Here is a 15,134-nt window from a genome sequence, read left to right as displayed (position 1 = left end):
CACACACACACACACACACACACACACACACACACACACACACACACACACACACACAGTGTACCTAAATGCCATGGCATCTATGCTAAGGCATCCCAAACAGTGGGTTGAATCATTTTTATTTCATTCAAGTGTAGCAATCTGCTTCTTTACTGATTATCAAAAGGCACAGTCAGTGAACACACAGTCAACAGTTGTTTGAAAAAAATAAAATGGTTGAGTTGTTAGCTGCACTAAAAAGGCAAGCTTTGAGGTAGTATTGGCAGCGTTTTAGAGGGAAACATCTAGGTTTGAGTATATAACTGTTGCTTCCACAGACTGGCTTGGCAGAAGCAGCCCCACAATCATCACTTCAAAACCTCAAATCAGATGAAGTATAAAGTAATGAGTCTGTATTTTGCCTTCGGTGTCAATCTAACTGCTCGTACTGTTGCTGGAATTCTCTTATTAAAGCAGCTTAAAATAGACCTGATATTTTGCCCAAGTTTGTCTGGCTGAGGAAGATGGAACATCATCCATCATCCAGAGGGTAAATAATAGTTCTGCGGGGAAAAAAACAACAAAGATTTTATTTAAGCAACAAATAATGACAGAGCATAAAACCTGAAAAACCGGTTTCCTCGGTGCAATAAACAGAATGCATACAGTAGATTAGTGTTTGGTACGGCACTTACTAGATAAGTGTTTGGTATCCGAGTGATCAACTCCAAAGTGCAGGCTGTCTGACCTGACCCCATATAGTTCATACAGTACACTACACTTGTAGACTATCAAGCAGTAGTTGAAGGTAGAGAAGCACATGGCCTGAATCACGTATCATGGCTGTAGTTTCATCTGTGTGTGGTGTGTGTATGTGCATGTGTGTGTGTGTGTGTGTGTGTGTGTGTGTGTGTGTATGTGCAGATAAGGAAAACGATGAGTTAAGCAGGGCCAATCTAGGTCAGTCTCAAGGGTTGATTTCCCACAGGCTTGAAATCAGTCCTAGCTAGGATTTAATTTCTTATGATTGAGAAGCAATACAAGTAAGCAGTTGATGTTTGTTTTATTATCCTAAGATTGTCTGGACACAATGCAACTCTCCCGCTGTTTACTGTAACAATATTCAATGTACATTTATTTATAACAGCTGGAACATTGAATATAAAGATTTATATGGAATAAAAGACAAGTACTGTAATGGAGTCAGAAGAAACAAGGCAGTTTACAATGAGCAGTAAGACCTTGTGTGTGTGGTGGGATCTTTTCTGACTTTTATTTTTGAACTGCATTGTCTTGGCTCAAAAATATGCCCATTTACATAGATGGAGGACATAAAAGAAAAGAAATATGTTCACAATTCATATGACCTCCGCTAGTGACAGTATCCCCTGACCCTGGCATTTCCACAATTGATTACCAAAGCGATTGTTTAAGCTATAGTACAATGCGTACAGAAACTTTTTACATACAGAGTACTTTACAGAGTACTTATCCTCCATCTTCAAATATTTGATCCCAATAACAAAATATGTATAATAACAATAACAATCTCACCGATAATAAAAGAAGTTGATATAATAATCAGAAACTTCCATCACTTAACACTATTTTTGATTGTGAAAGATTCAACCAAAAATGCAAAGAAATGTGTGTACAATGTACAACAGTCTATATACATTTTAGCGCCAACTTAAAAAGGAAATAAAACAAATGTAATACAAGTGCTTAAGAAACAGTTCTTTGTGAAAGTTGATTCAGGTTGTAGCTATGATTGATAATAACAATGATGAAGCAAGTCCAATTTTGACACTGTTAAAAATGGAGACATTCTTTTCTCATCTTGTTGATTGGCTGATGCAACACTGCCTACCCATGGTCAAAATCACATCTTGCATGTGTTCGAAAAAGATTCACATATGGTATGTTGCTCTCAAATAGACAACTCACACTAGTCCTATTGCACAATTTTCTCCAGCAATGGAAACATCTACATTTGTGTAAAATCAGTGTTCTCTTTTTCTGTATGGCAAGAAAACGTTCCATCTATCTACAATATGTCTCACAACTTAAATAAATTTGCTCTTCTCAAACAAAACAAACCACATGATACAGATATGAACATTTATAAAACTCCAAAACATTTCAAAAGAGGAAAATGAACTGAAAGAATCCTCTCCAAAATCTGGCACTATCTGAATGAAAAAACTAAAACGCAGAACAAACAAAATGTCTTTAAACAATATACATAAAAACAACAGCAGGTATTAAATATTTGTATTAAAATCATCTTTAAAATCCCAAAACGAAAGTGTTAATGGGGCAAAAGAGCTATACATATATATAAATATTTGTAATATATTTATATATAAAAAAACAAACCTTTTCTTCCATTTCATTTAAATAAGAATATAAAACCACAGAACAACTCGTCCATCTAAGTGTCCGTCACTCACGTCCCGCCTCTGTCTTCCTGTCATAATTTAGCAAACTGAAAAAGTACTTGGCATATGATGGACGCCACCCCGGTGTGGAGCACTGAGGAGATGGAGATATCCAGTAGCCGCCCTTCGTAGAGCACAAACTCAGACTTGTTCTCCTCCACCTTAGCCATAGCCAGCAGGGCCTTAGCAGCCCGGCACATCATATTCACACTGGGCGCCTCCAGCGGTGGGTGGTGGCCCATGTGCAGCAGGCTGTGTGGGTTATGTTGGTACTGGGCCATGCTCACGCCGTCCTCCAGGAACCCCATCAGGTTACCCACGCTGCCCTTCTGCACTGCGATGGCCCGCGCCGCCGTGGAGTCCCCCTGGGCCAGGTTGGAAAGGATGGCCACCGCCATCTCGCGGTACACCTGGTTCTTGCGCTGGCCCACGTAGCGTAGCAGCGTGGCATAGAGCTTCTCCTGGCGGGTGAAGGGCGGCGTGGCCAGGAGCAGGTCCACGTTGCTGTCCTGGACGCTCAGCTTGCACAGGCACTCCAGCATCAGTCTTTGAGGGGTGAGGGGGGAGTGGGGGGCCGCCGAGGGGAAGGGGTCCCGGGCCTCGGCCGAGGGACACACCATCCAGTGCAGCAGGCCATCCAGGATGGGCAGGCAGATGGTCTCAGAGTACACAGACAGGTCCAGCTGGCCCGAGATGTTAGCTAAAGTAACCATGGTGTTCTCCCTGAGCACTGTGAGGCAGTCCCACCACCACTCGTCCTTGCTGCAGGCCAGGCCCTGCTCTGGCTGCTGCTGTTCCTCCCTCTGGTAGCTAGGGGGCACTCTCTTCCTCTCCGGGTGCTGGTGGTGGAGCAGGAGGAGCCTCCCCAGAATGAGCACCAGGCCCGGGTGGTGGGACATGTCCACGTCGTTCCCTGGGATGAAGGACAGGCTGCGGATGATGTTGGAGATGCAGAGGCAGCGTTTGGCCAGGGCATCCTGCCAGGCAGAGGTGGAAGAGAGGGAAGCCTCATCCAGGCAGCGAGGCTCATCCTCCAGCAGGGTGATGCGCTCGTTGCTTCCCCCGCCCTGGTGCAGCCGGAAGGGGTAGGTGGGGGCGGAGTGGGTGGGGTGGCCCTCGGACAGAGCCCCAAGCCGGGCACACAGGATGTCGTCGATGGTGGCGGTGATGCTGTTCTCCGTCTGCTTCACCTCCGTCTCAGTCTTTCTGCCGTTCTCCTCCTCCTCTTTCCCGCTCTGTCTCTCCCTCTCTCCCTCCGTTCCGTCAGGCCGCTCAGGCCTAGGTTCAAAGTGCGTCTGGATGTGGGCCGTGGAGTCCCCTCCACCGGCCTGCCAGTGGAGCAGTCCGCTGGTGAAGGCCGTCACGTGACCAAGCTCCTCTGACATTTCCTCAATCAGGTCCTCTTTGTGCAGAATCTTGATGGGCAGCTTGTCATACTTGCTGGCCTGTTGGGGCCGAGGTTCCACTTCTGATGGAGGTTGGTCAACAGAGTCCTCCTTACTCTCTGGCACCATTTCACTCTCCCCTCCATTTTTCTCTTTCTCTCCCTCTTCTTCCTTCTCCTCTTCCTTCTTTACCTTCACCTCCACCTCAGCCTCCTCCATCTTTACCTCCGGCTCCGGAACAACGGGCGGGTCTTCCTCTGTGATGTCACCCGGTCTCTCCTCCCTCGGCCCCGCCTCTGTCTCAGGCGCAGGTTCTGGTTGGGCCTCACAGTCAATTTCCAGGTCGGAGGTCACCTCCTCTGTCTGGTCATTGGCTGGTCCCAGGAGGGTCTTTTGACCCACGGTGCCCACCTCGTACTCCTCCAGGATGCCAAAGATCTGGATCACACAGCGTCTGAAGTACTCCACAATCAGCTCCAGGAAACCAGGCAACTGAGGACAGCAACAACAACATCATTAACCACTGATTGCTCATTCATTGACCAATATTGTACCATAAAAGGTAAAAACTCTTGCTCTTTTTACAGCAACAATCTGGCTAAGAGATGCAGTGGAGAGAGGTTGAACATGAAAGGTGTGGAACATGAATGGAAGCTGGAGATGAAAGCTTTGATAGAGCATTCTCTACACTTCGTTGATATGCATACAATACATCACATCTCAACGGATATGCTGATTTGTGTGAGGCTGGAGGACCGATAGGCTTTCAGAAACCTAAATAGCATTTCAGACTTCCAGAAGTGATGTGTTGCAATAAAATGCCTCGTCATCTGTGGTGGCCTGTAAGGAGTGTTGGGGAGTAATTCCACTGCCTGTAGCTCAACTATTAGTTTAACTACATTTTGCTGTAGCTTGGTGATAGTTGAACTAAATTCAAATCTTAAAAAAAATAATCTTTTTTTGCCATGTAGCAGTGTGGTGAGCTACTGTAACTACTCACTACTTTTTCCCCCCAAAACAATAAACTAACGATGAGTCCAGCCCTTGAACTTCAAACGTCTCTATGATTTATTCCCTCACTGCTTCCCGACTCCCCACTTTGCTCCGCCTCAACTCTTTTTATCTTCCTCAGTGATTTCAGAGCGCTTCGTTTGTTAGTTTCTGTCACACTGACTAGTCATCCTTCAGTACCTGACTGTCGTGTGTTTTGATGTAGTGAACTACTTTTTTCAAAGTAGCATTAGTTTGACAAACTATATTTCACTCAAGGGTAGCTTTTAGTGTAGTTCAACTTCTTCCCTGGTTAAGTAATTGGTCATTTAGTTAAATACATTTTCAGAGTAGCTTCCCCAACGCTGCCTGTAGGCGTGTGAGTCGTGCGTTACCTGGGAGAGGTTGAAGGAGGCCACGGTGCTGTCGTCGTACAGCAGGACGTTGATGGTGTCCAGCGCCCACGTGCTCTCAGCCAGCAGGCCTGACTTTAATGACATCATCACACGCCACGCCTCGGGGGTCCCTGGAGGAGAGACAGAGGGGAGGAGGAGAGACAGAGGGGGGGGGGGGGATTGACAGAGGGGGGGAGGAGAGACAGGGGAGGGGAGGAGAGAGTATTGGCATATGTGTGAGGTTGTGAATACACTGTGATAATTAATGTCATTGACAACATCACACACACACATCATTTCTAAATGCTTATATGACCATCTTGTCTACAAGGGCCCAGGATTTTAAAACGTTTAATCTAGATCAGAGATCCATTTTGCGATTCGGGATCAGATCTAACCAGCAGATTTGGAGTAGTATAGAGGAAATCAGCCAGCTGGATCTGGTCCTGGATAGCATCTGATCCAGATAAAACGTTTTGAACTACCAGGCCCTGCTAATTACAGCCTTCAGTAAAGTAGTACAAACACAAGGTCACACATGAGTAAGGAGACATAAACAAAGACCAGTTTGAACACACACACACACACACACACACACACACACACACACACACACACACACACACACACACACACACACACACACACACACACACACACACAGTGGATTACTGAGAGTCCTATCAAATGACTTGCATGTACAGTAGTGTATTACCAGTGTCCTTTGAGGTGATTTTGCGGCGAGGTTTGAGCAGGGGCATGGTTGCCTCCACTGATCCTACGGGGTAGTTGAGGTCTCTCCGGAGGTTGGGAGGGACCAAGCCGGGGTGGCCGCTACCCTGCGAGCCTGGCATGAGCATCCCCGGTTTGGGCATCTTCATGGAGGACATAAAGGCAGCTTTGTTAGGGGACATCCTTGCCTCGATGGAGCGCTGGAAGGAGGCTGGGCTGGAGGCTTGGGGGAGATGGTTCGCCATGGAGGGGGAGGTCTGGTACGCTGAGGGGGGCTGGCGAGAGGACATGGGGGTCATCCCCCCCGAGGAGGACATATAGGGGGATGGGCGGTGACCTCCGTGACCTGGCCACTGGCCCTCCTGTCCTGACCTACCCTCCATATCATCCCCACGGCCCATAGAACCGTACGGGGGAACCTGCGAGGGCGTGCCCTGTCTGTTGGGGTAGGGGTAGCCCATATCTGTCCTGGAGGGCCACATGTTGGACTGGGGTCCGTCGCCTATGTTGTTGGAGGTGAGGGGAGGCCCCCCGCTCACCATGGGGTGTTGGGGGTGCTGCCCTGGGGGTCCCTGTCCGGAGGGCTGCATGCGGTCCCTGGTGTAGGGGTAGGGGAACTGGCCCTGCATCGGCCGGCGCTCCGGGCCGGAGTAGCCTCCGCTGTACTGGCTGTACATGTCAGGCTGCTGGCCGCCGTACTGCATGGAGTACATGTCCCCCTCGTGCCTCTTCCCCGGGGGGCCGTACATGCCCTCCATGGGCCGCTTGTAACCCTGGAGGGAACAGGGAACACACAGAGTTACAATGACATTAAAAGGCAAGCAAACACTCAAATCACAACGCTGTATAAAACACACAGTTGTATGACACAACCAAGACCAATGTTAACCTCGTTTATGCTTTTATGTTCAGATGTTATGTTTTACATTTTAGCTACGTGTCCCTACATCCCTATATAATCCTCAGTGAGCTCTTACTTCCTCCTAGAGTTTGATTGCTGCTTTTATGATATGGTTATATATATATTGTTTTTTTTATTGATATATTATTTATATTCTATACAGTATATAAATAAATATATATATATTTATATATATATATATATATATATATATATATATATATATATATATATATATATAATATAATATAATATAATATAATATAAAATATATATTATATTTTTATTTTAGATTATTCTTGGATAAAAGAGCTTTATAAATGTAATATATTATTATTATTATTATTATTATTATTATTATTATTATTATTATTATTATTATTATTATTATTATTATGACTTGACTGTGTCTCTCACCTGTTGCTGAGGGTACATCCCTGAGGGGTGCATCCCATATGGCATGCCAGGGTACTGCGGTCCATAGCCATCGTGTCTAGAGAGGAGAGGAGGAGAGGAGGAGAAGGAGGAGAGAGAGGAAGAAAGGCACTTAGTTACTGATGGGAAGAAAGGGAAGGGTACTTTCCACTGCGTCTGTTATTGTTATTTAAACACAGCATGGAGATGGATGTTGTGGATTATATGGATGTTGTGATTACTCTTGCCCATTAAATGTCTATTTTGAGCATTCGCACGCACACACACATATGCATACACACACACACACACACACACACACACACACACACACACACACACACACACACACGCATACGCACACACGACTACAGAGGACAGTAGTGCTCCTCACCTCTGCTGGGAGGGGTATCTGTTGGGAGAGTAGATGCTGCCTTCACTGTTGGAAGGTCCCATGTTGTTCTGGCTCCCAGGGGGGCCCATGCTCCCCTCCATCCCCATCACATGGTCTGGTCTGGAGCGGAGGACAGGACAGGACAAAAGTCAAACCATCAGCTTGCATAGAGACACACACACACCAGGCAGAAATGGTTGCCAAACAATTTAGTTGCAATATACTGTCCAAACCCATCCTCCAATGGATTCAGAACCGTATTCCTACAGATCCTCCATGGAAGGTTCTGGTGCCCTCTGCTTACCTCCGGTCGTAGGCTGGTCCGTAGGGATACTGGGAGCGCTGGCCCATGCCCATGGCGGAGGGAGGCCTGCCATACATCTCCTGCATCCCCCCGCTGGGCATCTGGCCTGGCATGTAGGGCTCCACCCCTGCCACTGTGGAGGGAAACACACACAACAACATCAACGCTCGATCCAACGAAAGGACATAGGGTCATGCAGAGTGAAATGTGAAATGTTGTTGAGGAGACTATTTCAGAGAACAAAGTATGGATTGGGTTGGATGCTCTGGGAATCAGCTTAGCCACCCTGAATGTGATCCTCAACCGTTCCAGGTTGTACACACACAGTTGATCTAGTAACAGCATCTCAGGGCAGCTTTAGCTTACGCCACGAAATACACGGTACTCTTGTATCTAACTGTAATGTATCATGTGTTTTCTGTGATGTGTGGACCCCAGGGAGAGTAGCTAACAGCTAAGAGGGATGGAGATCCTAATTAACTAAACTGAACAAACTAAAAGTGATTCAACGCGATGTGGAGATTGAACCACCAGGGGGCACTAGCACCATACCTATAATAACCACCTCTAGTATGGTTCAATGTTGTCATCTGGTATGGAACGCACTGTGACTGCTAAACCTGCTATCTTATTCTCTCAGAAGACACATTTCACAGAAGCATGCTTCCTTTTCACCAAGCCTCCTCTGTTCTTTAAAAGTGCCCCCCATCCCAAATAAGTCCGTTAAAAAACAGGTGAACTCAGCAGGAAAAAGAGGATGGGGAGAAAAAAAGACAAAAAAGACAAGAAGGCACGTCAGAGGGACTCATAAAAGCCGTAAAGGGAAGTCTCCTGTGACAAACAGCCTTGATGTTCCCAGTCAGAGCAGTAAAACGGAGACATCTGTCTCTCTCTGTACGAACGCGCCCTGCGTGCTCGGGGAGTCAACTAGCCCCGCTCGCTAACTAAGAATGTCCCCGGGACAGAGAGGATCGCTGAGCTCCAATTACCTTGTAAAACATTCTGAGAATGTGTAAAAAAAATTACAAAAAAAGTTTTTTTCTGGCCCTGTTCAGTTCGGAAATGGTTTTGTCTGCTGTATGTCTTTGCTTTTGTTGTTAGAACAAGCCGCCAACCTTCAGTCCTAACAATCAGCCTCGCAATCAACGCTCAAATCACATTTCTCAAACAAAGAACATTTTGGTGACAAAAATGCACAAATGTCCGCTCACCCTTCCTCATGCCAGCAAAGGGGTCCTTGGCCTCGTACTGCATCCTCATCATCATGTCAGGCATGTTGACCCCCTGCTGGTACGGCCCACCTGGGGGGAGGGAGCTGCGCTTCTGGAAGGCGGGGTCGCTGACCTCAGAGAAGGGGTCCTGCACACTCACCACACTATTCCTACACAGCCACATGGGGAGAGATGGGGGTCAGAGGTCAGGATCTAGACACATCCACTGGCATACAGAGCTGTACACAGACACACATGCACGCACGCATGCACGCAAGCACGCAAGCACACACACATACTGTAGATACACACACACCCACACTGCAGACACACACACACACACACCCACTACACACACACCCACACACACACACACACACACACACACACGCACACACTGCAGACACCCACTGCAGACACCCACTGCAGACACACACACTCACACCCACACACACACACACACTGCAGACACACACTGCAGACACACACTGCAGACACACACTGCAGACACACACACACACACACACACAGACTCACGCTCACACACACACACAGCTCAACTTTAAACTATATGCTGTGAGAATGACAGAGAGGGTTACCTGCTGGGGGGCACAGGGGTGACCTGGCCTAAGGGTGTGGTGGCCGGGGTGGGGGGCTTCAGCTCTCCTGCCATCTCTGCTATGGAGCTGCTGCCAGATGACTGGGGGGTCTGAGGGCCCTGGAGGGAGCCTGAGTTTGCTGGTAGAAGAGAGGGAGGGAGAGAGAGAGAGGTGGAGGAGAAAGAGAAGTGGGGGAGAGAGAGAGAGAGAGAGGTGGAGGAGAGAGAGAGAGAGAGAGAGAGAGAGAGAGAGAGAGAGAGGTGGAGGAGAGAGAGAGAGAGAGAGAGAGAGAGAGAGAGAATTGGTTATGATAAATCAGCACAGAAAAAGAAACTGAGAAACTGAGCAGCACTTTCACACTGCGGGCCTTGGCCAAGCCTTTCATCCTCATCCAGACCACACAGGTTTAGAGAGGACTGAATGGGGCTTTAGGGGGCCAAGACTTGGGTTGGGGTAGCAGGGATTCTGAGGCCAATCTGCTCTGAGTAGCCCCGGGTGCAGATGGTTCTAAAGTCCTCCATGAGGCTGGAAGGCCCTCTGACAGCCCCCCACACAAAGCCATGAACTGGGGTGACATACTGTCGTCTTAGTGGCCATACAGGAGGGACATATGGAGACCAGCATACCCCCAAATCCTTTCAGAGTACAAACAGACCTATCGGGAAGCATCTCCCTAACCACAACACACACACACACGCACGCACGCACGCACGCACGCACACACACACACACACACACACACACACACACACACACACACACACACACACACACACACACACACACACACACACACACACACACACACACACACACACACACACACACACGTGCGTGTACGCGCGCACAGACACACAGACACACACACACAGACACACACACACACACACACACACACACACACACAGACACACACACACACACACACACACACAGGCATCTGGAACAAGAGAAGCGTGCCTATGAAGAGGAGAGAGGGAACGGAGGGACTGCTACAGAGAGGCCAGAGACGAGGAAGAGAAGAGGGGGAGGAGGAGGAAGAGGAGGAGGAAGGGGAAGAAGAGAAGCTATCTCAGAGGGATTAGCTCCTAAGAGAGCGTAGAACCTGGATCAGACGCAGTGGAGATCTTTATTTAGCTGCTTTTTGAAGATTGTTTAGCATTTTTTGACGCAGTTGACTGGGTTCACTGAGAGGGCTACGCCAGGGGCACAGCTTTAGTTAAGGTAAAGGGAGGTCTGTGTGTGTGTGTGTGTGTGTGTGTGTGTTCGTGTGTGTGTGTGTGTGTGTGTGTGTGTGTGTGCGCGCGTGTGTGTGCGTGTGCATGTGTGTGTGTCTGCAGTTATGTGTGCGTGCATGCAAGTGTGTGTGTGCGTGTGTGTCACACTTAACCTCACACTTCCCCTCACTCTACAGCCAAAGCTTCAGTCACAGCAGCAGTCAGCTCCACAATGAGGTTACGTTGCTAACATGTTAGCTTACCGCTCCTTCCATCCTGAGGAACATGAAGAACAGAGGAATATGAAGAACCAATGTGACGCTTACTGTACACCCAAAGAACCCCCTGCAAGGAAACATGGGCAAAGAGGAATTTCAAGCAGGTTTTGAAAGGATTGTTGGAGAAGATGAGAGAGACTGATGCTGGGAGGGGTAATGAGCGTTTAGTGTTAAGAGCTGGGCTGGTACTGTACCGGCTCCATGGCCTCTCCCTGCACCGTACGTTTCCACAGGAGAAAAAAAAGAACTGTGTTAAAAATTCATACTAATTCTGAATTATTCAACAATACCCCCTGCCTCTACATCAGATGAGAAAGAGAGAGGGAGAGGGAGAGGGAGAGGGGAAAGGAGGGAGGGAGGGATATATATATATATATATACTGTATAGAGAGAGAAAGGTTGGTAGGTAGGTAGGTAGGTAGGATGGATGATCTTAGGGCTATGCTTGGAGTGGGGCTGGCTGAGGGAGAGAGAGGGAGAGAGAGGGAACTAGGGAGCGAAGGAGAGAGGGCAAAAAGAGGAGGAGAGAGCATCTTTGGGATTCTCCTCTTTCCAGGATATCCCCTCTTCTCCACTGCCAGCGGCCAAACACACGTGGAGCAGAGGGAGGGTAAACAATGGAGGGGTGAGTAGAGGTGAAGAGTCCTCCCATCCTTCAGACGCCACGGGCAGGCAGGCACACACACAACCCAGACAGGGGAGGGACAGTTACACACAGTATGAACTCAAGTGCCCTCCATTCTTCATTTAGAAAGGATGTAGAGAGAGAGATAGGAGAGAGAGAGAGAGAGAGAGAGAGAGAGAGAGAGAGAGAGAGATAGAGAGAGAGAGCAAGTGTGTGTGTGTGCGTGTGTCTGTGTGTGTCTGTGTGTGTGCGTGTGTGTGTGTGCATGCGTGAGTGTATCAGTATGAATATCTGTGTCAGGGGGGTTATGTAATCCAGAAAAAAAAAATACAATTGGCCTGGTGTGTGAATGAAGGTTGAATGGAGGTCAAGTTTGTTTACATTCCAGACTCCCCAACCCCCAACCCCCTCATTAATCATCTTCAGGGGGAATCCCGTGTCCACCCACCCCCTCCCCCCTCAGCAAACCCCCCCCACCCACCCATCCCCTCCCCTACTCCACCTCTTGGCTACACAACAGCTCGCTCCCTTAGTGACATCATCACCTGTCTGCAGACACACAGAGAGGGCTAATGAGAGGTTGCAGACTCTGACAGGACCAATGAGAGGCTGCACACACACTGACAGGACCAATGAGAGGCTGCACACACACTGACAGGACCAATGAGAGGTTGCAGACTCTGGCAGGAGCAATGACTGGCTGCACACACACTGACAGGACCAATGAGAGGCTGCACACACTGACAGGACCAATGAGAGGCTGCACACACACTGACAGGGCCAATGAGAAGCTGCACACACACTGACAGGACCAATGAGAGGCTGCACACACACTGACAGGACCAATGAGAGGCTGCACACACACTGACAGGGCCAATGAGAGGCTGCACACACACTGACAGGACCAATGAGAGGCTGCAGACACACTGACAGGGCCAATGAGAGGCTGCACACACACTGACAGGACCAATGAGAGGCTGCAGACACACTGATGGGCCAATGAGAGGTCTCTCTTTCTTCCCTGTCACAGTGTGGAGATGGAGAGGGCGCTCTCTCTCTCTCTCTCTCTCTCTCTCTCTCTCTCTCTCTCTCTCTCTCTCTCTCTCTCTCTCTCTCTCTCTCTCCACCTCAATCCATCACACATACAGTACAGCAAAGTCATATCTAAGAGGAGGAGATTAGAAAAGAAATGCTCTGCCTTCCACTCTGCCCATTGCTCATTCTGTTTCAGTTTCATGGGAACAAATGAACACCCACCACATGGGGGTAGACTTTGGCTCTGGCGGGTAAATGTGTAAAAATCCGCTTTGGTGGGTAGCCAACGAAAGTTGTCGAATACTACGCTTCAATTTAGTCCACAATTATGATCACCGTTGATTCAACATTTGTGACAACACATTTCAACTACGGCACTCGAACGCGTGAGATAGGAAACATGCAAGGGGGAAATATTTAGCAGTATTTTGACAGGGCCTGCTACAGGAGGTTCGTTCTGAGCAAGGAGTTGTTTTCAATGCGTCAGGAGTCCTGCTAATGTGTGTGTGTGTTTTAAAAAAATATATATTCATACAATATGAGAAGGTTATGTCTCTATCAGTGTGTTTTCATGCATGTATACTGTGTGTGTGTATTGTGTGTGTGTGTGTGTGTGTGTACTGTGTGTGCGTACTGTGTGTGTGTGTGTGTACTGTGTGTGTGTGTGTGTCTACTGTCTGTGTGTCTGCTGTCTGTGTGTGTGTGTGTACTGTGCGTGTGTGTGTGTGTCTACTGTCTGTGTGTCTACTGTCTGTGTGTGTGTGTGTGTGTGTGTATGTGGAAGGCAGATGCTCCTCTTCAGCCTCTTCAGGAAAACCAATCTTGTGTGACTCACACAGGTGAAGTGCTGGTGTTCTATTTAAAAGGCAGGGTCACTTTTCTCATCACGGCTGGAAATTAGAGATGCGACCTTCACGCACCCTCTCCCTCTCCTTAGCCGCTCGGCGTAATTGTGCTTAGAGACGCCCAACAAACGAGAACACGCAAAAACAAAACAAAAAAAATTCCCCATATAAAACAGCATAATGGCATAACCCCAAATTACATCACTTAACCTTGGTAACATGGTAATCAAATCAAGTCATACCTCTGGTATGACGCACTTCAACGGGCGGTCATATCAAAGGGAACCTTGGTAATTGCTAAGTGTCTCATCAAATCATTTTTTCCAAAGGTTTTTCATGTTGTTCAATGGTCTACCGTGACCCTTTTTGAGAAGGGATCCATTCACACACCGGAAAAAGGAGGCCGAGGTGGGACACTTGGAAATACTTCAAAAATATATTCCTTATGGTACTCGCTGACCTCTATTTCAATAGAGAGGCAAAAGTATGGTTTCCTCGCCATTGTTATATACAACTTCTATCCATGTCTTTACGAAGGCGTAATCACTTGGAGGATGCCAGGAAGAAAAGGAATGAGCCATTTTTTCTGGTATTCATACAACGCCAGGGTCTCTGGAATGTATGTGGAGGTAAATTACATGATGCAAGAGGAGACATTCCAGCACTCTGCATCCTTGCCTGCAGAGTTCCCCTCTTGAAACACAAACATTTCTATCCGGTGACGACCTTCCTCAGGGCATCATCATCATCATCAGTTGGTAGAGCATGGCGCTAACAACGCTTAGGTTGTGGGTTCGATTCCCGCTGGGACCATATATACTGAAAAATGTATGCTAAATGGCATATATATCACCATCATCATCATCACCATCATCATGATCATCATCATCATCATCATCATCATCTGCAGTACCGGTCCTTACCAGGAGAGGGCGGCTGCACCTTGGCCTGCTTCCGGCTGTCTCCCCCGGTGGCGTTGGTGTCAGCGGGCGGCTCCTCCCCTCGCTCCACCTTACACTCGTAGGCGAACAGGTAGTGGATGTACTGCTTCTTCAGAGAGCTGGCCGAGCTGCTGGAGTTCCCCATGCTCAGGTTGGTGGACAGCTCACGCCACTTCTTGTTCTTGTTCACCTGGAGTAGGGGAGGGAGAGAGGGGGAGAGAGGGGGAGATGGAGAGAGAAGCAGTTAAGAAATGGCCTGCAATGTATACACTCACCGGCCACTTTATTTGGTACACCTTGCTAGTACTGGGTTGGACCCCCTTTTGCCTTCAGAATTGCCTTAATTCTTTGTGGCATTGATTCCACAAGATGTTGGAAACATTCCTTTGAGATTCTGGTCCATGATGACATGATTGCATCACACAATTCAGGTGCTTTCAAGCTGTGA

The 15,134-nt window shown here is 48.0% G+C and overlaps 1 protein-coding gene across 1 annotated transcript in view; it reads right to left on the bottom strand.

The window, feature by feature from the left end:
- Positions 1–1,032: 1,032 nt before the first annotated feature.
- Positions 1,033–15,134, bottom strand: part of LOC310814095 (AT-rich interactive domain-containing protein 1B-like) — a gene marked incomplete at its 5' end in the record, with an annotated part of 159,818 nt that continues 145,716 nt past the window's right edge. The window contains 9 exons of the mRNA XM_083683357.1: positions 1,033–4,297; positions 5,191–5,321; positions 5,906–6,695; positions 7,241–7,316; positions 7,632–7,751; positions 7,936–8,068; positions 9,147–9,316; positions 9,746–9,884; positions 14,669–14,876. Of these exons, the coding sequence (XP_083539483.1) occupies positions 2,453–4,297; positions 5,191–5,321; positions 5,906–6,695; positions 7,241–7,316; positions 7,632–7,751; positions 7,936–8,068; positions 9,147–9,316; positions 9,746–9,884; positions 14,669–14,876 (3,612 nt within the window). The 3' untranslated portion in view covers positions 1,033–2,452. The remainder of the gene's footprint in view (positions 4,298–5,190; positions 5,322–5,905; positions 6,696–7,240; positions 7,317–7,631; positions 7,752–7,935; positions 8,069–9,146; positions 9,317–9,745; positions 9,885–14,668; positions 14,877–15,134) is intronic.

This window comes from Argentina silus, assembly GCF_951799395.1.
Source record: "Argentina silus genome assembly, chromosome: 13".
NCBI lineage: Eukaryota > Metazoa > Chordata > Actinopteri > Argentiniformes > Argentinidae > Argentina > Argentina silus.
This window is presented reverse-complemented; position numbering and strand designations above follow the sequence as displayed.